Source organism: Mus pahari, chromosome 6, assembly GCF_900095145.1.
Source record: "Mus pahari chromosome 6, PAHARI_EIJ_v1.1, whole genome shotgun sequence".
Lineage (NCBI taxonomy): Eukaryota > Metazoa > Chordata > Mammalia > Rodentia > Muridae > Mus > Mus pahari.
The window spans coordinates 11,606,470-11,633,859 of NC_034595.1; the positions used below are offsets into that span (position 1 = coordinate 11,606,470).

The 27,390-nt window shown below is 45.5% G+C and overlaps 1 protein-coding gene across 4 annotated transcripts in view; it reads left to right on the forward strand.

Moving 5' to 3' along the window:
- The window catches only part of LOC110322765 (paralemmin-2), a 328,271-nt gene that overhangs the window by 233,491 nt on the left and 67,390 nt on the right, over window positions 1-27,390 (forward strand). For all 4 annotated transcript variants that reach the window (XM_029539778.1, XM_021199503.2, XM_029539780.1 and 1 more), the window contains exons 5-6: window positions 23,248-23,362; window positions 24,415-24,436. In XM_029539778.1, coding sequence (XP_029395638.1) covers window positions 23,248-23,362; window positions 24,415-24,436 — 137 coding nt within the window. The remainder of the gene's footprint in view (window positions 1-23,247; window positions 23,363-24,414; window positions 24,437-27,390) is intronic.

The window sequence follows — 27,390 nt, forward strand, 5'->3', positions numbered from 1 at the left end:
GATGACGCCACGGGAAAGGCAGGGCACAAGGGAATGGAAATCTACCCAGCACATGCGCAGCTGCCTTGTTTGTTTGTTAGAGCACAGGACATCAGCGCCATCTTGTAATGGCGAATGTGAGGGCGGCTCCCCACAATACAAGACTGTGCTTTGTAAAGGTCCTGGGATGTCTGCCTGCAATGACAACTTGCTTTAAAAGGGATACTTTCCACCTTCAGGTTAAACCAACTCTGTGCCCCCTGTCCCATGTGTCCCCCTTTTTATAGCATCTCTCCCTCCCATCCTCATCTCCACGGATCGATGACTGTACTTACCAAGTCACCAGCGGCAGGTTAGTGGCTAAGTGCAGTGGAGATTTGAGTTCTTGTCTTGGCTGACTGAGGTTGAAATCATCAGTGGCTTCTTCTTGGTTTCTTCAAAAACCACACCATCCTTGAGTTGCTGTGTCTTCTTGCTCTCTCCAGCCATGAGATGTTTGCTGGTCCTTTGATGTTCCTGTCTTGGCACTGTCTGCCTCATAGTAGCCTCATTATCTCCGAGTGAAATCATCTGTTGCCGTGGCTTTGACGGTGTGGCATTCTTGCACTTCAGTTTTGGGGTTCAGTTCCTCAAGAGTCAGCTTTGCCTCCTGCTGTTGTTTTTCGGATGATCCTCAAGTGTCTACAACTCAACGTATCAAAGCCTGAGGTCAGTGGACATGGTCACAGCGGCCTTCCATCCCAGCATGTGGTCGGCTGAAGAGGACTATGGGCTCCAGATCAGTCTGGACTAGTTAAGTGAGACCTTGTCTCAATCAAAAGAAAAAGAAAAACTAGGGCCTGGGGCTCATTGCTGGAGTAGTTCACCTTGTATGTGCAAGTCCCTGGCTAGACTATGAGTACTACTAAGCAAGACTCAAGTTCTTTGAACTTTTATTGACTTCTTCTCTTTGGTACTAAATTTAACCAAAAATGTATAGCTTTCCACATAGTTATTTAGGACAAAAAATGGAGCATTGTCCTTAACCCTTAAACACACACACCCCACATCCAATCAATTACTTTATATCATGCATTCTTCTTGAGTGGTTGGCTCTTACCCCATCACAGTGCCATGGCCTGCGTCCAGGCCATTCTCATCTTTTGTGGCTATTTCAATAGCCTCTTGTCCAACCCCAGAAGGATAAATTTATATCTAATGACATCCGTTTCTCCGCTACGCCCTCTCTCTATTCCCCCTCTTTATTTCCCTTGGGCAATAAAATGAAGTTTTAACTCCCTGGTGAGGCTTAGAAAGCCATTTATGATGGGACCTCTGCTGGGTTCTTTGGTCTTATCTCCCATGGACCTCCCATTCCTGACCACCCAGTAAGCATCTGCAGCTCCCTGAAGGTATTCAGCTCCTTGTGAGTCCTGTTCTTTGGACTTGCTGCCTCTACTTCCAGGAACTCTCATTAGTCACAGCTAACTTCTGCACATTCTTCAGAATGCTGCTTTCTGCCAGGCCCAGTGGAGTGCATCTTTAGTCCCAGCACTTGGGAGGCAGAGGCAGGCATCTCTGTGATTTTTGAGGCTAGCTTGGTCCACATATCGAGTTCCAGGACAGGGCTACATAGAGACACTCTGTCTTGAAAATCCAAGGCAAAGAAAAAGAAAAGAAAAGATGTTACTTTGTGGGGTCCTGGTGGCTTCATGGTTTAAGCCTAGTTTAATGTTTCCTGAAGCATTTTTAGCCTAGAACTTACTATGTCAGCATATGGGAAGGGGTATTTCTTATTTCTTTCCTCTGCCAGCCTCAGTCCCTTGGAGGTACTTAGAATAGAGCACCAACTTTGTACTCTCTGGCTCAGAGTTCTCCTGTTTATTTACAGAGGGGATGGAGAAGTGCAAGTTCAAGGAACATAGACCCAGGTGCTTTGGGTGTAAATACTTCAAAGATCTCTCTGCGCAGAGATATTTCTAGCTGAAAATTGGGCCCTTGTCTCCTGCTTTGTTTAGGCCTCTGCCGGCTTGCTGGGAGCTGGGATGACAGCTGTTTGTCACCGTCCCTGCCTCCATTCCTCTGACTGATATCTAATAGTGACATGAACTAAAAGAAGGTGATGTTTGTCTTGGCTTAGTTTTCAGATATCTAGAAGCAGGGACGAAGTGGCTGATGTGGTAATGTTCACTTGGATTAGGGTTGTTAAGTAAGGATTCACTGAGCATTGTGGGTACCAGGAGCTAGGTGCTAGAAGAGAGGAAAAGACCTTCCCCCTGCCCACACCCAGGAGATGGAACATGCATATGGAAGGTGCTGAGAGATGCCATATCTGTCCTCGGGGTAGAAGTTTAGAGAGTCTTAAGATTTAAGCTTTTCTCTCTAGGGAGGTTGGTTGAGTTTAATCTTAGTAAGATTGACTCATTCACCTATAAATGTTAATTAAATGCTTATGCTAGTGACAAGATAGGCAAATGTATAGCAATGAAAACAGCGGTATTTCTCGAGAGACCTGTAAGCTCAGTCCTAATGAGAGATGGCTCTGCGCTGCTCCTTGACTTTGGGTCAGAGCTGTCCTGAATCTTCTGGACATACCCTTGAACTGAGGTTACTAAATAAGGATGCCCTATGCGCATACATCCCCTAATTCAGTGAGACAGTGAGCTCGCCCTTGACTTGAGACAGTGCATTTTTCACCTAACACAGAACCTTTTTCTGCTCTCATGCTGTAACACATACTGGTCTGAAATTCACTATCTGGTCAAGTCTGGCCTCAAACTCAGTTAGCCTACTGTCTCAGCTTCCCAAGGGCTGAGATTGTAGGCATGAGCCACAACATGAAGCTAGAATCATATATGAGATGATAAACACCTGGATCTTTTAACTCCACCATTGATCCATTAAAAATAAGAAACAAAACCAATGAACAACAACAAGAACAAGAGTCAAGTTCAATGTACTTGGTTTGGAAGGAAACTTCATGGTCAGAGGTCATGTGTGTAAAGGCTGAACTGGGATGTGAGCTGAGATCCGCATTAGAAGGAACCAGACTAGATAATGAAGAGCTTTCCTGGACTTCATCAAGGCTTTGGTCCCTTTCAGCCCCAAGCAAGACCCCAGCTCTAGAGCTGGATTTGAGTTGTTGTATGCTTAGAAAGCAGTGGCCATGTGAGTGTTGGAATGGAACTTACTGGGCAGTGTCAGTAGGATGCTGTGGATGTTGTATGCAGCAGACCTATTTGTGGCCCTGTCACCTGCTATAACAGCTGATGGGCCAAGATTCTCTTGGAGGCCACTGCCTTCTCGGCTATGCTGAGTCTCATTGGAGAGGAAAAGAAGCATGGAAACAGAAGTGTGAACAGTGGGAATCACACAGTAGGTCTGCCAGGATGACAGTGGTGGGCCATGGAATGGTTCCTTTGACAGGTCCCACCTTCCCTTTAAAAAAGTGGTAGTCTCAGGCCTAGACACAGAAGGAGTTCCGTAGAAAAAGACAAGAGGAAAACATCATGGGAGAAGATCATGGAGGGCTTTGGGTGCTGAGTGGAGGCAGGTCGAATTCATCCTAGAGACCATGCAATGCTATTAAGAGCTTCACAGTTAGAACAAACCCATTGGTGAAGCCAGGAGTATGCTTCAGTGCTACAGTTGGAGCAAAGGTCGGGAGAGAATCCAAGGGAAGCCAGGTAACCAACTGGGCAAGTAGCTACAGTTAGACTGAATTTGGCAGGATTGAGGAAGACAATGTACTAACAATGGTTGTGCCAGGCCACCAGAACACAAATAAAGCTGGTCTCTAGAAACAGCCTGAGGTCATCGTGTCTGAGTCAGAGGCAGCAACAGACAAAAAGAAGCAGCCTACAGCTGCTGTGGTAAAGATGAACCTTCAACTCTGAACCAGTTCCACTGTGCCCTGCCTCTTCCTCCCTTTCCCTCTTCCCCACCCTCTATCCTTTCTTCTTCCTGTCCCAGCATATGATACACCCTCATGGAGTCCTAGCATGGATGAGAGGTTCCTCCTCCTTGAAGGTTCCTGAAGGCTGAGCAAGGTCATTTTGTAGCCTTTGTGTTGGATTAGAGCTGCACACCTAGTTAAATTAGCCTGGCTAACTGCTGGAGACCTTGGGTGAGCTTCTTAACTCTCCTGCAAAGCAGGGAGTCAATGCTGCCTATCTCACTTGCTGATCCAAATCTTAATTTAGTCACTTTGTAAAGCAGCAGCTACACCTGGTACACAGGACCCTCCTCCCCATTGCTGCCCTTCTGTCTTTCTCTTCATAGTCGTCAGAGAGCTTGTTCAGTGCTGATTCTGTGCCTTTCCGGCCAGAGGCAGAGAAGTCATGGGAGAGGTTTGACAGAGAACAGTCACATCCTTTCATTACAAAGCCAACTCATCCCTCATCTGTTAGTCAATTTATACCATCTGGGGTCCCTAAAAGACTGTGCAGTAAATCATCAGTCTAATGCAGTAATGTTGCTAGAGACCCAAGGAGCTGTAGATAGTTCTTAGCCAGGGTGAGCTGTTATCACTGACTTCTTTAGAGGCACTGTTGGTTTTGAGTTAGGTCTTTTATGAAGGTAGGGTTACTTGTGAGCTTATTTAGTTCTTCAACATTCAGTCAGGGGCCCATAGTCATTCTAAGAGTCTAAAATCTAAATCTCAAACATTCTTCAGTTGTGCCCTGGGCCTTGTAAATCCAAAGTTGCAATGGGAACCACTGCTGTTCAGGAAGAATCATTCTGTCTATAGAGAACTGCAGCACCCTTCCATTGTACAGAGAAGAGAATGTAGGGACATGAACATACACATCCACGAGTGCTGGTCCTCAGTTGTTTCCATAGATACCCAGGTATGCTTCCTGTGTGGTTCTATTTTGGGCACTGGGGTTACTGAGATGACAGAAACTCTCAGACTCTTGTAGACAACTTCTTGTGTTTGACCCCATGACCCAGTTGTCATCTTGGCCGAGATCACTGCACCACATATACAAATGAAAGAGCTGTTCCTTATATAGGGTACCAGGCACATACCTGGGAGAGTGGGGGAGGGAGAAGCATGCTCTACCAGCATGGAGGAATGGGGACTGTGCAGAGCACACCCTGCTGCTTATTAGAAGGGCCATGAATAGCAAAGTCATCATCAACACTGACTGGCGTCATCTGTAGTAGGGAGGACTCATGTGTTGAGAGGTGCTTGTCTGGTTTGGATCACAGAGCCATGAGTTGTGTTGTTCACTGGCCTTTTGGGTTGCCTACTGCAATCCTGTTTGTCACATGTACCCTGTAAAAGTCATGTCTCAGTAACGATCATTCCTGTGCTTCCAGACTCTACTTCTCAGGGCTTGAATCTCTGAGGCTCTCGGTCAGCAGCTCTCACAGTTACTGCTGACACAAACCAGGCTCACAGGTCACGTGGCCCTACAGGAGCTTTCTGCACACCACAGATGGGAGGAGGCACGGATATCTAAAGACGACATGTGTATAAAGCAGTTGGGTTGAGAACATTTTGATTTGATAAAATGAACTCTGTCTTCGGAAATAACCACACATGACCAAATCTGCAAGTGACAGATATTTCCCAAACACCTCAGTTTGTAGAGTGGCTTTGTCCACCACTAGATGGCCTCCCAAGTCTTTCCTGCATGGAGAAATTGAATCTGAATTTTTTTTTTTAAGTTTTAAAATTTATTTTATTTTTATCTTTGAATTTCTGAAAATTGAACCCAGGACCTCTTACATGCTAGGCAAGCATTCTACCACTGAGATCCATCCGAAGCCCAGCTTGACTATTTTAAATGTAGATGTTAACACAGGTATACAGTTGCCATTCATCATTCTCAAAGCTAATATCAAGCTTTAATGTTCCTGTAAGAATTCAATTGACAGACACTTATTTTCTCTAGCTTAATATCAGAATCCTCACATGTTCCTGAACCTTCTAGGCCACAAACTTACAACTAACTTTGTAATTAATAATAATTAATAACAGGATTAAGAAGGCGAATGTGCATTTACTAGCCAGTATGTTTTGGGTTGTCCTGTAAAGCAGTGAAGGCTGCCTTTAGCAAATCACCTGTCAATATTTCTAAAGCACTAGAATTGACAAGAAGAACAAACCTTTAAACAGGGCTTATACGATAGCAGACAGTATTTTTGGTGTTTTAAGCACACATTCATTTTTTTCTCATAATTGTTAGTTTCACAGCTATAACTGCCACCATATCACAGATGAAGAAACTGAGGTGTGGATATTTGGCCAGTGTTTCAGTCTAGAAAGGACAGAGAGTATTTTTAAATGTCAGATTAGGGGCTAGAGCGATGTTTTAGCAGCTATAAGTGCTGGCTGCTCTTCCAAAAAACATGGGTTAGATTTCTCAAATACACATGATGACTTACAGTGTACAACTTCAGTTCCAGGGAATCCTATATCCTCTTTTGGCCTCTGAGGGTACTGCTTGAACGTGGTACACAGATATAATTTTATAAGTAAATAAACCTCAAAAAAATTAACTTCAGCTTATTGGTACTCCTAACCCAGTTTATTTAATGGAACCCAGCTAATACACCTCTACCTAAAACAAGCAGGCAGGCCGCACAAATCCCCCCCGCCGTGTCCCCGTGTATGTGTGTGCGTGTGCATGTGTGTGTGTGTGTGTGTCTGTCTGTCTGTCTGTCTGTCTCTCTTCCTCTCAATTTTCTCCTCTTTAACACTGGAATACTTTTCTAATTACTGTGGGAAAGGGCATCGTACACTCAAACCATTCATGGAAATGCTCCCTGCGGCCATTATTGCCATTGTTGGGTCTAGTGTGGGTTCCACGGAAATTCGAGCATGCTCAAGCGTGACCAGTGTGTTCAGTTTCAGCACACTATGCCCTATAGCTTTAGCATTCTTAATCCAGGTGGCGCACGCCTTTAATCCCAGCACTTGGGAGGCAGAGGCAGGCAGATTTCTGAGTTCGAGGCTAGCCTGGTCTACAAAGTGAGTTCCAGGACAGCCAGGGCTACACAGAGAAACCCTGTCTCAGAAAAAAAAAAATCCTCCAGATCCCAACTCTGAAACACTCCGAAGCTGGAAACTGCCTCATGTGTTATGATACCACAGATGGAGAATTCCACAGCAAGAACTTTTGTTTCATATGCAAAATGGTTTAAAATATTTAATGTATAAGATTGGCGTTCAGGCTATGTGAATGAAGCCAGCCTATGTAGAATGTAACTAAGATTCCCATCCCATCTCCAAGGACTCCCATTGCTCATGCTCAAGTATCCCCAGAAGCCAGGAGTGACGCCTGCAATGCCAGCACTTGGTCTGTGACACAAGAGCATCGGAAGGCCAAGGCCCCCTCAGAACATTGTGAATGCACGGTCACACCAGGCTACCTGAGACTCCGCAAAACAAAAATGAAATTCAAACATTTCTGGAAAAGTTTTTTCTGTCTTAAAGTTTTCTGGGTTTTTTTTTTTTCTTTTTAAAAAAAAGATTTTTCAGTCTACATCTCTCTTCCCAGTTCTTGAATTTCAAATGGTCTATCAGGTTGTTTGTCGGCTAAAAGCTTAAGTCTGTAGATAAATTGTTTTGATTTGATTTTTCCAGTTCTGGAATGGAAATCGGGCTCTCACAAACACCGGGCAAGTGTTTCTGCCACTGAGCTACATGTCTTGCACAGGACAGGAGAAATCTTAAATGGCATTGTTTTTCTTTGGCTCTGAACTCACGTGTTACAGAAACTCTAATTTGGCTTAAGGAGTGCCATTCACTCTGGCTTTGATCCCTACACATGAATCATTTTGCATCTGGAAGTTTCCATTGGGGAATTCCTGATGTAAGGGAGACCTTATTCTTCCAGAGCATGTGGACTGAAAATTCCAGAAATCTACACCTTTCTCAGAATAGCATTTTCATCATAATAGCTGTTTCAAAACACCAAAATAAATATGGTAAGATAGTGGTCAGCTCAGCTGACTTAAGAGGAGAACCCCTAGGATGGCAGATCAGTGGGCCTCCCTGAAACCCAGTCCATCCCTGAGCCTTTACATGATCCAGCCCCTAGGGGGCAAACATGAGCCCGAGCCAGGGCGTAGCTGCTTCTACCTCAAAACCCCAAGCCGCAGCAAAAAGCGCCATAGGGCCTTCCCACTGGCATTTTAAAGACAGAATGTTTCTGTTGTGCCTGTGAGGGGGTAAACTGACAAATGTCAGAGAGGCTCCAAAGAGGCCAGCCAGTGCTGGGCTGAGATGTGTCTATAGCCCTCGCAGGGTTCACTGTCGGGTGCCTCGGACCACTGGAAGAGAAGCCTGTGTTTGCGGACTGTTCCTCCAGGTGTTTCCTGCTCGATGAGGTCGTCGAGAAGCATCTTAGGGGTGCTTATTGTCTTTGTAGTGAGAACTTGTGGAGTAAAGACAATTTCAGTCCCTTGGAGATTTTTAAGTTACAGGCTTGAAGTTCCTTGACTAACAACCTTAGATCTCCAGTGGAGGAAGGCAACCTGCTGTCGAATTTCCTTCCCTCTCAGGAAGAGGAGCCCGGGCCTCCGACAGCCCAGCTGCTGTAGGAACTAGTCTGACAAGGAGGTGGGCTGAGAAGGGAGAAAGCCAAGGTCTTGCTGAACACATACAAATCCCAGACACTGGGCAACCCCATTCATTTTTAGGCACAGTCTCACAGTTGAATGATGCTTAATCTCTTCTGAGCCCAGCCAGCCTGTGGGTCACACTAGCGCACAACGTTTGGTTAGGAAGTCATCAATGTCATTATAACGACAGTAAATAAAGCTGTTTTCTACTATGGTTCATGCTCCATTTGGTTCCGAATGGTCTTTCTAGAACATAGTTGATCCAATCACTTTTAATTTTTTTTTAATTTTACATGTATGTATGTATGCGTCTGTGTGAGTGTCTGTGGACATGTATGCACAGGTGCCATGAAAGGGTGTGGGATTCTTTGAAGGTGGAGTTTCAGGTGCTTGTGAGCCTTGTAACTAGGGGTACTGGGATCTGAACTTGAATCCTCATGATTGAGCTGCAAGCACTCTTTAACTGCTGAGCTCTCTCCAGCCCCCGCCCCCAACACTTGCCTTTCAGGATCAATTTCCTTAGTGGGTCACTCATAAGCTATCACACTACCTGTTCCCCCCTAACCCACCCACCCCTCTCACTTCCTGTTCTGAATGCCCGATGTAGTTCATCTCTTCGGAGATTCTCATTCACACTTGCGTCTTCACTCTGCATTGGCTGGCAGGACTCCTAAACACATCAGTGTCACAGTGATTTTTCTCCTCCTGTAAGATCTTACTCTAGGTATCAAGATTGTGAGATTCTGCCCTGTCCTTGCCTGGGCAGTTAAAGCATGTCCGTCTTTGTAGTCTCTCCTGCCTCGTTTGATGTCAACTTGACTGAAGCTGACATTTTGGAAGAAGGACCCTCAATTAAGAAATGCCCTGATCAGGCTGGCCTGGGGGTACTCTCCCATGATGCATGTCTTGCTTGATGAATAATGTAGGAAGGGCCAGATCAATGTGGATCGTGACTGGTGGTCCTGGGTGCTATAAGAAGGCAGGCTGAGCGAGCCATGAGAAAGAAGCAAGCCAGTAAGCAAGGTCTTCATGGCTTCTGCTTGAGTTCCTGAATAATCCAGTCTTGCCCTGCTTGAGCTCCTGCCCTGACTTCCCTCAGCAGTGGACTAGTAACTGCAAGTGTAAATTAAAATAAACCCTTTCACCCTTTCTTCCCCAAGCTGTTTTTTTTTTTTTTTTTTTTTTGTCCCGGAGTTTTATCACAGCAGTAGAGAAACCCTAACTGAGACATAGCGTCCAACACCATTACTGGGATTTTAGCTCTGCTAAGTGCTATGTCACAACCATTAAAGCCGCCTTCCTTATCAGAGGATGGGGTTCTCTTATGTGAACACCCCGCAGCAATTCCTACCCCAACCTCCGCAGTCACTCAGTAAACATTAATGAATGATGCTGACTCCTCCAGAATTGTCTCTCAAAGTCCCAGAGCCTCCTGCTTTACAGGCACTTTGCCTGTTACCATTTCTGCTTTGCTCACCCAGGCTAGGAACTCATTTCATTACAGGCTTTTCCCCCTTGCCTGGTGTCTGGTCCCTGAGCCTTGTAGCCCACAGCTGGGCCACAGCTGGGCCACAAGCCGGCAGCTTCCTCGAGCAAGGGGAGGGGGCCCAGAGTTTCACCTCTGAGAATAAGCCAGAGAACAATGCCAGGAAGTGTCTGAGCAGGGAAACAACCCGCTGGGCTGAGCCCATTCGGAGGAGCTTCCTGATTGGCTTGATCTGCGCCGTGCAGGAACTCTTAGAATAACTTTGGAATTGTCCCAGCAGAGAGACAAACTTCTCCACTGAAAAAGGGCTGTCACCTAGTGATGTCAAGCGCGGAAAACATGGTTAGGAACACCCAAAAGCTCTGACTAAGTTTCCTTCGGAAAAGTCTGTTTGGATTTACCTAACCTATCTCCTTCCTCCGCCCCCAACTCTAACCACTTTCTGAGTCTCTGGCGCAGATACAATGTCCTCTATGCATTTTGAAGGGTCGACATCCTCCCTTCTAGGGTATCAAATGGCAGAGGTCCTGTTTGTTGGGGGGCAGGTTGGGTGGCTCATGGAACCCCATGGCGCCTATGGGAACAGGAGGAAAGGGCTCCTTGCTCTAAGCATCTTTCAGCAGTACAATGTGAACTCTGGTTGTGGATGAACACTCTTCCATGCACTGTGAGCCATAGCACCACACTGTTCATACTTCCAAGGTGGAGTGGTACCCAAATCTACTTGTGCTCCAATGAACAGCCAAGCCGAGGCAAGATATGGTGCAAGCAGAGGTTCCAATTAGCTCCACCCTTCGACCAGCACAGTTCTGTGTCTTTAAAGGATTGGAAAGACCCAATTCCATCTCAGAGTGAGGAAGTAATGTAGATGTTTACAACAGGAATGCTTCATTTCTTCTTAGGAAATGGGATTGTATTGAGTGGAAGTTGATTTTCCAGGCTCCAACAAACCCAGCTCTGGGTCTTATGGGTGGCAGCTCATAGCAGTTTAGCCTCTGCCAGCCTCAAGCAGGTGTGGGTTATAATGGTAAAACACTGAGCCATGTGTATCCATCCTTACGGTCTAGCTCATGATAAATATTCAGAGAATATTAGCTATTTTTACCACCACTTTCGTTGGACACTAAATAATCATTTCTTTCAATGAAAGAGTCAAAGTTTTTTTTAATTTTTATTTTTAAATTGTTTTTATTTAAATGAGTGTGTGTATGAATGGATGCTGTGTGTGTGTGTCCACAGAAACCAGACAAGGATGTTGGATCTTTTGAAATTGGCATTCCAGATGATTGTGAGCCACTAGATGGACACAGAGGATTGAATCTGCGTCCTCCGGAAGAACAGCCGGTGCTCCTGCCCACTGAGCCGTCTCTCTAGCCTGAATCAGTCTTTTTAAAATATAATTCTTTTGATTATTTTTAGATTTATTTGTTTTGTTTATGTGAGTACACTGTAGCTGTCTTCACACACACCAGAACCCATTACTACAGATGGTTGTGAGCCACCATGTGGTTGCTGGGAATTGAACTCAGGGCCTCTGGACGAGCAGTCAATGCACTTAACCGCTGAGCCATCTCTCCATTCAAGTCTTGAAAGCATGGCTTGTCTCCCCAAGCAGGACTTCCTAATGCAGACCGCAGGTGAAGAGATGATAGTCTCCTCCACTGTGGGATGAAGTTGTCTGGATGAGTACACACACACACACACACACACACACACACACACACACACACACGGAGTCAGCAGGAAAGCTAATGTGGCGTGCTGAATTTAGATACAAACAACAAGTAGACAGGGATTTGGAGGAGAGGATGTACCATGTAAAGACTTTCACAACCTGGTGTGGGAGCCCAGATGTTTGCTGGGGGCGTGAATGGATGGGAATCTCGGGGCAAGATGAAGTAAATGCCAACACTTGCATGATCCTGGCCCAATGCCCACGTATCTGTGTGTCTCCACTTCTGTTTTTATTTAGATAACCCCAGAGGGAATAAAGAAAAGTTTATTACACCTTTAAAGACACACATACCTGCAGGCGAATATCCGACCGGAAAAGCAGGGGCTTTTTCTTTGAGATGATGGTTCATGGTTGAGAGGACATGCTGCACTTACAGAGGACCTGAGTTCAGTCCCCAGAACCCATGTCACTCAGAGGCTCAAACCTGCCCTTAACTCCACCTCCAGGGAATCTGATGCCTCTGGCCTCCACAGGCACCTGCACTCCCATGCACAAATCCACACACAGACACACAGGCATACATATAATTTTTTTAAAAAATTTCATTAAAAAATGAAAATCAAAGAAAATGTCATAATTCCTTTTTATATCAGCCCACAAGCAGACAGTTTTTTTTTTCCTTAATCATGGGTGAAATCCTGGATTTGATCCCAAACATTATTAAAGTAACAAACAAACAATAAAAGTTTTTAAGAAATGAGAAAGCCAATTAGAGTGCCCATGAAGATCTGTTAGACTCCGCAGGTGGACATGACTGACAGCGGGTTCTGTGGGAGTGGTCAGAAGACAGTGAGGAAGAGAAACAGAGGCTGGGATGGGAAAATGGGGTGGTAAAGAGCCACTACACTGGAGACGTCGGGAAGAGAGGCTTCAAAGTCACTAGAATAAGCTGTAAGGTCAAGAGAGGTTTGCCTGCGTTTCACTGAGCAGAATGAATTCTTTGTGAACTACTGCAACAAAAGCATCTGGGGAGTATGGGGCAGAGAGGGTAATTGATTAAGGGCGCCATGTGAAGAACCTGAGCCTCGTAGAGAATCTGCACCACGTGGAGATCCTGCGCTACGTGGAGAACCTGTGCCAGGTAGAGAACCCGCGCCATGTCAGATTCACAGGTGCCAGTGTCTGCCTTCCACAGGCCCATCAGAGCACTGGCGATAAGATCAGGCTAGATTCTCAATTCCTCCAAAGAGAGACAATTCAAGAAAAGAACACCTTTAAGCCCCCGAGAAACATTTTTCTTTAGAAGGAGACCATCGCACATTTCTGCCATCAGAACTCTTTCTGATGAAACATAGTCCCATGGGAGTCTCGGCGATACTCAGCTCCAACTCAGAGGAGATTCCCTGCTGCAGAAATTCTTTTATGCATTCTGAGCCATACATGGAACATAGTCACTGGAGGAAAGTGAGGCTGGTTCTCCATGGGCTCAAGAAATCAAGAAAACATACAGATGTCACAATAAGAGACACACATGCATATCCCTGGGTTGGCTCATTTCTTAGTTACCCTGGCACAGCTTCCTGAGCAGCTGTATGCTCCCGAGAAAATACAATATACAACAATAAATATTATATTTATTATATAGTAAATTCTATATCACCCTCTCTCTGTATGCTTACACCTGAGGGGGAGGCGATGCAGAAGAGTTGGGGTGCGCAGGAACATTTTTAGCACCCTAATGCATGGCAGTACACTCAGCTCCTCTGAGGACTAAAATGCTACAAGGGTTCAGAAGGAGCCAAGCCATGAGGCTGAGTGCTCTGCGGAAGAGATGGAGTTGACTCCGGAAGGACTCTTGTCACGAGGCCTCCTGGCAGGGATGGAGCCCTGGCTTTCCCATCGTGGTCAGTGTTACAAGGAGGGTGGAGTCAGGCTGGGAAGAGGTTGGAGTAGCCCAAGGAGACCGATTGGACTTTGGAAGGAGGTGATAAAGAATGACCAGATCTCTTCATACGGTGAGGACATGACCTGGACACTTGGAATTCTCAATAGGGCCTTTCTCTTCTCAGTCGATGGTATTCCCATCTGAGGGGTGACGTGGGAGAAACGAAACAGGCTCAAGATTCCACTGCCACCACTTTGCAGTCAGGGTAGGACTTGTTCTCTCCGAAGGACAAGTGGAAATCCTGTTTATTTAAGGGCCCTGAGCACTGTTCATTGTGAAGTGCCACGCGTCCTAATGGGACTCCAGATCACTCATCTAAATAAAAGGAAGCTGTCTCCTTGTGAAAGAAAGTCACAAACGACAAATATTTGGGGACTGCCATAGAAACAGATGCACATCTTCCTGGAGTGTGGGAAGTGGCTGCGGTAGCACACACTTGATGAAAACAGTGTTCTTCCCAGTGTTCCACCTATGATTTAGAGATGGGGAGATACTAAGATGGGGGGAAGAGAGAGGTGGCCTACATGGTACATACACGTAAAGCAAAAGGCTGGGACCAGAGACTGGGGTCTCAGAAGATCTGGGGCTCCAGACAAGAGAAATTAACAGGGCTCTATAGGAAGGATTGGACCCAGGGTTTTCTCTCTTCTTGGGTCATTATTTTAAAATAACAGACTTCTAGATAAGAGCATAGTTGGCCTAGGTCGGTTAGGTTTGTTTGCTTGCTTGTTTGTTTATTTGTTTGTTTTGAGACTGAGCCTCACATAGCTCAGGCTAGCCTAGGATTCCTTGTACAGCAGAGGTTGGTCTGGAACTCTTGATCCTTCCGCCTCCGCTGCTGAATGCTGGAATGACCAACTGCCCACCACACTAGTTTTAGTCAGGTAAACTCTACTCCTTGGTCCAGGAGGTAGAACCTCTGAAGGGTAGTCTTCAGGGAAGGCCAGAGATATTTTTTTTTCCTCACTAGACGAACTGGATTTCATCCCGTGGTAAGGGGGAAGGGATTGAGGAAAATGGAAAATCGTAGACAGGTAAAATTCACAGCTGCCCTCAACCTTTGCTTCTGTTTCTATGCTCACTGCTGAGCCACATAGCCTTCTGTGTTCGACCTCCAGTGTATGACTGGAAGCTCTAAGCTACCAATGTTTTTTTTTTTTTTTTTTTTTTTTTTCTGTGAGGCCAACATTTAAAGGCTCGTCCCCATGGAGCTCAGCTGACAGAGGAACTCAAAGTCAATGCCACAAAAACATGCTTATGACTGCAGCCCGTTGAGATCCCCTGCTGAGACTTTCACTGCAGTGAGGATATGGGGCACAGGTCTAGCCAAGCCTCAGTTACAAAGGTTGATTAGCGGTAATGAATTAATAAACCTTGCCCTTAAAAAAAAAAAAAAAAAAAAAAAAAAGAAATTAAAAAAAAAAAAAAAAAAAAAAAAAAAAAAAAAACTTTTGCTGGGTCATTATTATGGCTCTAAGTTGTTACTAGCTCCAGCCCCAAATCTTGGAAAACTTCTATGCATTCACCCAAAACTCAACACTATATGTGTCCTGTATTGATTGGAATAAGATGTAGATTCGTGTCAAGACAGCTACAATGACAGTGGCTTAAACACAAGGTTTCTGTCTCCCTCCAGTAGACACAGATAGCCGTGAGCCACCTGGCGGTGCCCTCTGGGAGTTAGTCAGGGTCCCAGTCTTCTTCCAGCATATTACCTCTCCTAACTATGAAGATGGCCCTGGTCCTGGGTGTTCAACGTGGTACTTTACCACCACAGGTGCATTTCAGGAGGAAGAATAGAGAATGGCCAAAGAAGCAAGGGACTGAAGAAGGTTCTAGAAGCTACCCTTTAATATTTTCACTTACATCCATCTGGCAAGAAGGGGCCACATGTGGCCACGAAGAATATTGAGAAACGTGGTTGTCTTAGTTAGGGTTTCTATTGTCCCAGTGAACCACCATGACCACAAAGCAAGTTAGGGAGGAGAGGGTTTATTTGGATTACACTATATTGCTATTTATTATTGAAGAAAGGCAGGGCAGGAACTCAAACAGGACAGGAATCTCCAGGCAGAGCTGATACAGAGGCCATGGAGGAGGGCTACTTACTAGCTTGCTTCCTCTGGCTTGCTCATAGAACTCAGGGCCACCAGCCCAGGCATGGTTATCACCCACAGTGGGTTGGGACCTCCCCCCATCAATAACTAATTAAGGAAATGCTCACAGTTTGATCTTATGAGGGCTTAATTTTCTCAATTAAGGTTCCCTCCTTTCAGATAACTCTAAAGCAGTGGTTCTCAATCTTCCTAATGCTGTAACCGTTTAATATAGTTCATCGTGTTGTCTGACCCCCAGCCATAGAGTTATTTTTGTTTCTACTTCCTAACTGGAATATAAACAGCTGTGCTTTGTAATGGTCTTAGGTGACCCCTGAATGGGTCGCAACCCACAGGTTGAGAACCATTACCGTAGTCTTCCTGTCAAGTTGACATAGTACTAGCCAATACGGTCGGCTTTGTCCTGTTTTGCTGTATACCCTACTCAGCTCGAGGTACTGAGTTACCATAAAGCAGGGCAGGATGGGAACTGAGCAACTGACGGTCTCCTTTGCAGTTTTTACGAAGTCTGGACACATAAAGGGCAGGTGCAGCCTGCTTCTCTGAGAAGCATTTCCTGTGGCTCTCGATTTGGCAGGGCTGGGCAGACAGGCACCTTGCTTGACTGCTCGGCTGTGAAACTGCAGTTCACGGGAAGAGCGCAGGTGGATTCAGCACCTTGGGCTAGCCGGGCAGCATCAGCGTTCATTCTGAGAGTGCTTGTAGATTCAAGCTCACGTCAGCCTTGTGGAACACTCCCTGTGTGTCTCTCAGAAACAAGGAAGGTTGGAAAGTCACCATCCATGGTCGGGATTATTCTGAGATACAGCCCAGGGGTTGAGGACTTGCCTGCTCCAGAGGAGACTTAAGGTCCTAGAGAGTCCATGGCTAGTTATTGTTTTGTTATTTGCCTTGCCTTAACCCACAGTTGGTACAAAGTTCTCTTCGTGAGGATCCTGGACATCCCCCTGTGGCTGGGTCTTTCCACCATTCCCCTTGTACTCTCCCCCACCACCTCACACCCATCACTAGTCCTCAGCCCGTGTCTGTGTTCCCTGTACCTTGGTTTCCAGTGAGTTCAGTGTTTGCAATGGTTCCGTGTCAGTTCAGGTGGATTTTCTTTTCTTTTTCTTTTTCTTTTTCTTTCTTTCTTTCTTTCTTTCTTTCTTTCTTTCTTTCTTTCTTTCTTTTTCTTTCTTTTTTTTGGTTTTAATTATTTTCTTTATCAACAATGATAGAATAGTTCTGATGCGGACACATCAGTATAATTTTATATGGAATTATGTAAGCTTATTGAGTCATTTCTAGGGTGCATGTGCGTGTGTGTGTTATCTGTGGGTATGTGCACATGAGTGTATTTATCCACAGAGGTCAGAAGAGGGAGTCTGAGCTCTTGGAGCTAGAGTTAGAGGTGGTTTTCAGTCACCTGCTATGGGTCCTAGGAACCAACTCAGAGCCTCTGAAAGGATAGTGCAGGTTCTTAAGCACTGAGCCATCTCTCCAAGCCCAGAAACCAAGTCTTTAATATGATTGTTCTCTTTTGGATTCAACTGAAAGACACTCAGAAAAAAAGGAAACATGTACTGCCTTCTGTAGGTCAGAGGGCAAAGATGCAGCAGAGGGTCATGGGAAGCAGCACTGATTGTCTATCTTGGCCAGCCTTTCCCATCTCTTCTCTTTGTGTCTTGAAATGAGCCTGACACACGGCAGAGTCTTGCAATCCAGGTATTTTAGGGTGAGGGAAAAAGGAACGGCAGAGCACAGGGAGTCATTGGGATGTGGATGGGAATGTTGGGGCCTCTCTGAATGCTGTGGTATGTGACTAGAGGGAGCCTGGGCTGGCTGACAAGGCCACATGAGGCCACAGGCCACTGAGTGAGTAGGAAGACAGAATATTCTGAGACGTGTCCTCTGTCTAGCATGTCTGATTCTCATTTGCACCCTTCAAAGGCTCACTAATGTGTGGTCTACCCAACCAAGTTTTCTCCCCATCTTTTATCAGAAGGAAATTGCATTCAGCTGTGGTCACAACAGTGGCTTCGACTCCTAACAAGAAACCTGGAAGCAGACATTCTGGAGGTGGTGTGGGTGTTCCATTATGGCTTCTGGGTGGCAGGCTGCCTCTGGCTTTCTGCACTCAGCTGTTCTGACCACAGTCTTGCCTCTGTGGGCGCTGGGTGGCTGCTTCTCTAGCACTGTATCCCCTAGGACCATCAGAACAGTGAACCCCAAAGACGTTCACATCCTAACCTCTGAATTCGTCAGGTAACAGTGGAGAAATGACATGTATAGTTATCTGGTTTCTGCAGCCAGGAGGAAATAGCACAGACACTTTATAAAGAAAAGTGAGTTTTACTGTTTCAGAAGTTCAAAGTCAAAGACCAGAGCCCCTTAGCCTGGATTTTAGGGAGGGCCTCCCCTTGGCTACTTGTTGGCATAAGGGTGACAGTGAGGGCAAGCAGGAAGAAACCACACAGCAGGACAAGAGATAAGACTTCAAGAGTCATGCTCTCTGTGTCTACAGGAACTAAGTAGGTTGCAGGGAATTACATCAACCTCTTTAAAGGATAGCTCCCTCAGTGACCACCTTCTAGAAGGATCTGCCTTTTACAAGTGTTACTACATTTTACATAGCCACAGTGAGAGACAAGCACATTTGTCGCGTGTAAGGAGCGCACTATCCAAACCATCAAATAGACCAAGAAGCAGAAGCGGAAACAGAGGTGGGATGACCTCAAAAAAATGGCCAGAGAGATGAGGCATGCACTTCAAAGATGGAGGGAGAGGTCCATGAACCATGAAATGCAGATGGCCTGGGGGAGGTGGAAGAGAGGAAGACATGCATGCTGTCCTGGAGCCTCTAGAGGGGAACGCAACCCTGACAAACATTTTGATGTTTGACTGACGCCCCCCCATGTCAGATGTTTGACCTGTGGAAAAATAAGCTGATATATCTCTATTGAAAGCCACTGAGCTTGTAGCGGGTGTCACTGCAGCAACTAGAACCTGCTATGACACTCTTCCATGAGGGACCTGTAAAAAAAAAAAAGAACAAAGCCAGGGTGTGCACCTTTGAAAGCAGCACTCCTTCTGCCCTTACTGAGCTTTTCTGGAAGTTTCTACCCCTCCCCCCAACACACTCACAACTTTATACACATGTTGTTCACCCAAACTGACCCATGGCTGCCTTTATCTAAGTGGAAGCTGTGGTACGGACATTTCATCTAGGCTCATTGCTCTCCCCAGCAAAATGGGATTAAGGTGAAGAAGGTGTGATGATGTGTGGGTAACTTGCAGTTTTACCACACTCAGCCCCGACACGTTGTTCTTTACCCTCCCGTTTCCCTTTCCAGCTTTACAGTGTGTAAATGTAGGTGACAGAGAGCTTTCATGAGCAGACCCTGTACTTGATTTCTCTTCCTGTTTCTGATGCTCAGCACCTTGCGGGAACAGAGAAAGTATTTGCATAACACTAGGTAGATGGATGCAGGAGTGAATTTCAGGGGATGACAGTGCACGTTATAGAGTCAGAGGTCCTTTGTGTTCTTCCGTGAGGATGCTCCCTAGGGTTGGATACATTTTATAAGACCCTTTCAGGAGGGTTGGATACATTTTATAAGACCCTTTCAGGAGGGTTGGATACATTTCATAAGACCCTTTCTCCTCTCCTGCTGTTAGTTCTCCACAGCTACACTGTCTCCTCAGTTCAGAAGAAACCAAGCAGTCTAGTCAGAGGCTGTTGTGTACCTGACACAGCCGGTAAAGCCCTGATTAACCTTGTATAAATTACACTTTCTGACCGTTTATTTTTAGCGCAGCAATATCTACTTGGCACCCAGAGACCGAGTTAGGTTTCGGTCATGAAACAACAACACAACAGCATGCTTAACCTCTTGAGAGGTTCCCCAACCCTGAGACTCAGGTTTGTATGAGGGAGGTGGTGGCCTGGCCATCCAGTACCTTAGGCCCCTGGCCCGAAGCCACAGCTGTTTTGTAAGAAGGAAACTTGGCTTCTTAGACCTGGCTAACTTAGGCTTACACAGGCTCCTCTCCTCTCCAGTCATTCCGTTTGGGATAAAACTCAGTTGGTATCAAAAGGTTTAGTTTCGTTGTTTCCCTCTGCCCCTCTCCCTTCCTTCTCAGTTACGAAGCAACACGGTATCATGACCCAAATCTTTAGTAGCTGAACCATACAGCTGAGCTCTCTGAAACAGGGGCAAGCTGTGGAGATGTAAACCAGCCTGTGGTCATTGGGTCAAAGAGAATTTTCAACTACCTGGGGCTGCTTCATGGAAAGAAAGCTCCGTAGGGACAGACCCCCTACCATGGAGATTTTTTTTTTTTTTGTTTAAGTCAGCCATATTTAACACAATTTTGGGTTGTTTTTATAATCCTGTAAAGTGTCTACTTCTGCTCTCAGTTAAACACACCAGTAAATGTTGGGTTTGTATTTACATAGCTGTTAGAAGCTGAGACCCTGGTCCTTGCTTATGCCACAGCCTGTGAGACACTCCTTCCTCAGCATGTGGTCTTGGGAAGTATTTTTTTTTTTTTTTTGGTTTTTCGAGACAGGGTTTCTCTGTATAGTCCTGGCTGTCCTGGAACTCACTTTGTAGACCAGGCTGGCCTCGAACTCAGAAATCCGCTTGCCTCTGCCTCCCGAGTGCTGGGATTAAAGGCGTGCGCCACCACGCCCGGCCTTGGGAAGTATTTTAAAGGCAGTTAATTGTCTCTAAATCAGGCAATCTAGTTAGATAAGTTATATATGATTTTTTAAAAATTTATTTTATGTATATGAGTACATTGTTGCTGTGTTCAGACACATCAGGAAAGGGCATCAGATCCCCTTGCAGATGGTTTGTGAGCTACCATGTGGTTGCTGGGAATGAACTCAAGACCTCTGGAAGATGAGTCAGTGCTCCTAATCCCTGAGCCATTTTATTTATTTACTTTGTGTGTGTGTGTGTGTGTGTGTGTGTGTGTGTGTGTGTGTATGTGTACGTGTGTCCAGCAGTAGAAACATGTATGTCACAGTAGATATGTGAAAGTCAGAGGACAAATTCCAGAAGTTGATCCTCTCCTCCTATTGTGGATCCCAAGGACTGAACTCAGGTTGCCAAATGGCAAGCACCTTCCCACATTGAGATATCTGGCTGGGGATCAAAGCCAGAACCTCGAATATGCTAGGCAAGCACTCTAGTGGTGAACTATACACCTAAGCGTGGTAATTTTTTAAGTTGAAAAGATACCAGAACTTATAAAAAACAAAATTAAAATAATCTATAACTTACTACCCAATGACTGACATTTTTCTATGTTTTTCAGTATTAATTTTCATTAAAAGGTAGCCCACTTCTATTCAGATTTGGGCATAGTGGAAGGATAGGTTAAGTTCTTTATAATCTTTCTACCTTAGGTAATATTAGATAGACAAATATATACCTAATTATGAATGCATACATATGTATATATGCCTATGTTTCCATTATAATTAAGATATTGGTATAGATATAGGTATAGATGTAGATATAGATATATTACAGGAGTATTTTAGAATATAAATACATATAATTGTATGCACACACAGATTTGACCAGTCTCAATTGTCATTACAATACTGCTCCGTTAACAAATTTATCCCAGCACTAAGAGGAGGATTATAAATCAATCCAAGGCCAGCCAGAGCTACAGTAGCAAGACCCTATCAAAACAAACAAACACAGGGCATGATGGTACAAGCTTTAAATCCCCATACTTGGGAGGTAGAGGCAGGAAAGCAAAGACAGGCAGATCTCTGTGAGTTAGAGGCTAGCCTGGTCTATATGGAGTTCCAGACAAGGGCCGCATAAAGAGACTGTCTAAAACTAAAATAACCTCCCTCAAACTCACTGTCCTAAGTTTAAAGTTTTCTATTTATTCTTTCTGATGCTCTTGTAAGCAGGACTCTGCTGAGTGACTCTGTGTTACAGTGTGGTATTGACTGGGCATGCCTCCTACTCATGGACATGTGACTTACAGGACCCCAAAGTATCCAGCCTCCCTGTGCTACTGACCCCTCCCCCCACATCTTCATGCTACCTGACACCCCTCCCCCCACAACCCCACCCCCATCACTGCCTTGCCCCATTCACTTTGTGCTTAGCTTACACAGTGGCTACTACATTTCTCCAGCCATTCCTGAGGTATCATCTTAGGTGCCCCCGCCCCTTCAGTTTCCAGAGAGTCACCTGTAGGGGAGACTTCCTACTTCTGCACCTTTTTCCCCCTGTTGTTTTGTTTGTTCTAAGAAAGGGCCTCAGGTATCCCAGAGTCCCCTCAAACTCTTTCTGACTCTACCATCATACCTGGTATACCACTCCTTATGAATGGAGCCCAAGGCTTGACAGATGCTGGACAGATACTCTACCAATTACACAACACCCTTAGCCTCACCCCTTCATCTTTCTTAACCTATTACTGCTATTTATCAGCATTCTTATCAAGTCTACCGTATGCTATGGCAGCAGTTTTCTATTGAGGTAATTTTCTCCTGGAGGAAGGCTGCAGTGTCTCTACTCTGCTAATATCTCAAAGGATAGCACTCATGTCATTGGCATCTGTCAAGTGGAGGCCAGGCATGCTAACAAACACGCTATGATGCACAAAACAGTCCCTGTCAAGAAGAATGACCTGGCCCCCATATAGCAACAGGCATTATTAATTTCCCCACCTGGATTAAAAATTCAACAAGGTGAGGAAGGACAAACATTCTCAATATACATACATTCAAAGAATCAATCCGAAAGCTGGATTCGGTTGCACAAAGTCGATGAGAGGAGACAATCAGAATACCCAAGGTCAGGGAAAATGCTCTTGCAACTATGGACTGGGGAGGCTATGTGTGGGCTGACTGCAAATAGAATCCAAAGGAGAGGGGCCAAGGGGTGCAGAGGTGTGAATGCAGATGTAAAACTCTTCTACTGTCCAAATTTTCAGTAACATCTTCTGCATACATCTCTGTGAGTTATCTTAGGGGGGAAATTAAAGAAAACAAGACAAAAAGCATAGCGGCTTTCGGTGGCTTTGCATTGGGTTATTCTTGTACCTCTCCTCTAGAGCCCAGAGAAGACTAGCTAACCTTGGCCTCAGAAAGAAGAAATCCAAAGAAAAAAAGATATCATTCTGAAATAGCTTGGAGAATATGAAGCTTTTTCATCCTGACTATATGTCCTGAGCTGTGTATACACAATCTATCTCTGAATAAGAAATATACACATCAGCAAGGTAGTTGGGGTACCAGAGCAATAGCCATAAAGCAACAGAGCCAGCCCTGGATTGTTTCCCTTTGTTCAGTGTCTTCCTGGCAACAAACTTGGATGCACAGGATACTCTGTAATGGAAAAACTTTGGCCTGGTTTCTCAGTGTAGCTAACAATGAAAGTTACAGGTCGCCATCAGGAAGGTGGTGGCTCCCTTGCCAGTGGATAGCAGGACAATAAAGCATCTTGTGCTCTGTTTGTGTGTCTTCCAGGCTGGAGCAGGAAATTCAAGCGCTCGAAAGTGAAGAGTCCCAGATATCCGCCAAAGAGCAGATCATCCTGGAGAAACTGAAGGAGACAGAGAAATCCTTCAAGGACTTGCAGAAGGTGAAGGAGGAAAAAAAAAAAAAAAAAAAAAAAAAAGAGTTTCTCTAATCCAAATCAGGGGCAGTCCCCTAGGAAAGGCTAGACAGTGGTTCTCAACCTTCCTAATGCTCAGACCCTTTAATATAGTTCCTCCTGTTGTCGTGACCCCAACCATAAAATTACCTCGTTGCTTCTTCATAACTATAATTTTGCTACTGTCATGGTCATAAATAAATATCTGATATGCAGGATATCTGATATGGGACCCCCCAAAGAAGTTGTGAACCACTGGTCCAGATGGTAGCCAGAGAAGTCTGAGCCATACATTCTGGAAAGAAGACAGACATACCGGGAACCGGCGCTGTTCCTGCAGCAGAGTGGCCTGTCTTCATTAGGAGGCATGGGGACAAGTCTATTGAATTAATCCCATTTATATGCGGTTGCCACACCCATACTTCCCCAGTGTCTGAAAAGTCTTCAAATTACTCATTAGAATTGCAAGGCCTGTTCCTATTAAGCAGATTAGACGACCTAATGTGGCTTTAATTAGAATTTGCCTTTCAAGTCTTTCATTTATGGGAGCCCTAGAGGCAACATTGTAGCAAATGGGCAGGAATCCCAAAATACAGGGTGTAAATGCATGGAAATTCCCCTAGCAAAAATAAATAGCTCTACGTGGTAACATCCAGAGAGACCTTGAGGCTCTGAATTTCTCAGGACCACATTCTCAATGATAAAAAAAAAAAAAAAAAAAAAAAAAAAAAAAAAAAAAAAAAAAAAAAATTGCCCCCAAACCTCAAACCTGTATAAAGTGAAATTCAAGATGGGATCCTTCTAACAGTACATCTTCATCACGACTCAGAAGAGTTGCTGGATGATGGAATTTATCTCTCAGTAAATTGATTAACATTCTGTATAAATTGAGACAATCAAATCCTTCCCTGATCCCAGGAGCAAAGTAAGCTTGGGTCTTGCCTGCTGCTGGCCAAGTTCTGGGTCTGTGTTTTGGGGGCTGGGAGTGGGACACACCCACACACGCACAGTGACGCTCTGCCCTGCTTTTGTCTCCACAGAGTTTCTCCGCTGCTGATGGAGGTAAGTGCACACTGCCCCGCCTGTACTCGGATGCTTTCCTCCTGGTCCTCGGAGTGGTCCTCATTCATACAGAGACAGATGTGAAGGGACACTTCCTAAGGGCGTCCCAGGCAAGGGGCAGCAACCTAGCGGGCAGCGCCCCAAGCGCTCACATTGCCGTCTTTTCTGCCTCTGCCTCTTGACTTGATGCTCCTGTTAGCACATTGGCCAGCTCTTGGTCTCATGGCCTCAAACACTTGCTGTCTGGACTTTTCTTGAAAGGGGTTGGCAAAAGAACGTGCTGGTGTCAGAACTAAGTCCCTTGCAGGAACGGGCCCATCACCCCCAGTAACTAAGTCACATCAGAGGGGATTTGCTGTTTAGGAAAACTTCTGCGGCCTGTGGAGTTCTCTTTGCCCTCCTTTCCTCCATCTTTCCCGGAGTATTCTAGAATCTCTCTAGCCTTCCAAAGAAACTGGGCTAGGAATAATTTCCCTCCCTGCCATGACATCAGACCCTGAGCCCTGGGAAGTAGGAGGAGGACTCTAGTCCCCGTAATTCCAGACAGGTCCTTCTCCTGTCCCCTCCTCTGCCTTCCTGGGCTGTGGGGATGACCTTGGGACTATGCTTTCGTGCTTCACTGTGTCCCTTGACCTCAACTACGAGCTCAGAGTTGTTATTTTCATCTTGGCCCTCACTAAATGGCCTTAGAATGCAAGGACACATGGGAGCATCAGCTGCTACCCACTCCTCTTGTGGCTCTCACACAGTTCAACCTCTAACTCAGGAAGAGGGTCAGAGGCCAGAGGAGTTAGCACCAGAACATTTCCCGTTGTCATTCAGAACAAAAGGGGTGATAGTCTTTAAAAATATAATGACATGTAGTACATTTCTTCTGGATCGACCACAGACCAGACATTTGTATGTAGGACAGTTCTGACGGGCGCAAAAGATAGGACAAATAAAAGCTCCGAGAAGGTATCACGATTGTCCGTCCAGTGAGTAGAAGACCTGGATTTGAGCACCCTTGTAGGTGATCTTTGAGGAGACATAAAGGAAACCTGCTGTTCTCAGAACCCTTAACAGGAACACGGCAGCAGGAGCTCCGGGAGAAAAGAACCAAGCACATTTCTAGGAGAGAAGCCCAGCTCCTCTGGGAGGTGACTCGGTTGGGGTTCTTCTGTGCTTTGAAAGTGGGGAACAGATGAAGGGGTGGCCTCGGGAACCAGGGCGCACTGCACAGGGAGAAGCAGAGTCTAGAGGGTTGTGGAGGTGGAGTCACTGCCAGGCTGGGCTGGGGCTGGGCTGCAGACCCATAGGTACCTGCACCTGCAGAAGGCAAGTTGTGCTTTCATGCCGTGCCCCTTCCCCCACTCCTGCCTCTAACCAGGACCTTCCTTGGAAGGCATCTGTATGTCCTGCCTCTGAGCGGGATGTGACTGGCATGGATGCCCATGTGGTCCACTACTCAAGAAGCCAGCATGGAGCCATGTTGCCAATTGTTCCCACCCCACTGTCTCTTTCATTTGCACCTCCACTCATTTCCCCCTGTAGCCTTCCCACTGTATTCTCTGGACCCTACAAGCGTTCACAGAGCTAGGTGGAATCTTGACAAAAGAATTTGGAAGCCTAAAGCTGAGTGAACTCAGGCTTAGGAGGATTTTCAGGGATCCGCAGGAGGGATTGCTGTGGTCTTACCTGAGTACCCCACATTGTGATTCCTAACCTATGTGGTTCTCACTAAGCCTGAATGACTTCTCCATCAGTTGCACTTACTAGCCAAGAAAGAAGTTTGAAGAAAGGCACACATGCTAATAAGACTATGATCAATGTCTAGGTCATTTTATAGTCTGAGATAAAACCCCCAATGTGTGCCAGTTGGGGGACTTTGGGAAGCCTGGTTTTGTTTCATAGATCCTAAGTTCTTGTGAGCCCTCTGAGAATCAATCAACTCTTGTTATTAAGGCTTAGTAAGAAATTATTCTAGAACAATACTGAAAGAAAACCTTAGTTTCAGAGATATGTTGACTACAGAACTGAGTTCTGGCCTGGACTAGATAAACTGTGTAGATGCTGCAGAGTCAACCACAGCATCCTATACCTATGAGTGCTGAGGAGGAGTAGGGTGAGGATGAGGGTGAGGGTGAGTGTGTGTGTGTGTGTGTGTGTGTGTGTGTGTGTGTGTTTTCAGAGTCTTTGATGGCTTTTGATGACAATGCCCTGGTCATCAGAAACAGTTCATTCCATTCTTGATTACAATTTCTTGATCAAGTCACAATGTGCCCCTCCTCTGCTTCAAATAACATTGTTACGGACCTAAGCCTTCAGCCTGCCTATGTGCTGTTCTTTCTGTGTTTTGTCTGGGTATAAATTGCATATGGTATGTGTTTAGTTTTATTTCTGTTGCTGTGATAAAATACCCAGGCCCCCCTCCCCCAATCAACTTAAAGGAAGAAGATTTTATGTTAACTCACAATCTCAGGTTACAGTCTATCATAGTAGGGAAGTCAAAGCAATGGGAATTTAGAACACCCACAGTCAAGAGCAGAGAAAAATGAGTGCATACCTGCTTATTTGAACTCTTCTGCCTCTCTTCATTTACACTGTCCAGGGCTCCCTAACTAGGAGATGGTACCACCCACAGTGGGCAGTTCTTCCCACGTTGATTAACATAAGGGAATCTCCCAAGGGGCTGGAGAGACCTATTGCCCACCATTTAAGACTACTTGTTGCACCTGGCAGTAGTGATGGCACACACCTTTAATCCCAGCACGAAGGAGGCAGAGTGAGGCTGAGCTTTGAGTTCAAAGCCAACCTGGTTTATAAAGTGAGTTCCAGGACAGTCAAGGCTACACAGAGAAACCCTGTCTCAAAAACAAAAACAACAACAAAAACAACAGGAAGAGATAGAGGGGGAGGGAAGGACAGAAAGAGAGAGAGAGAGAGAGAGAGAGAGAGAGAGAGAGAGAGAGAGA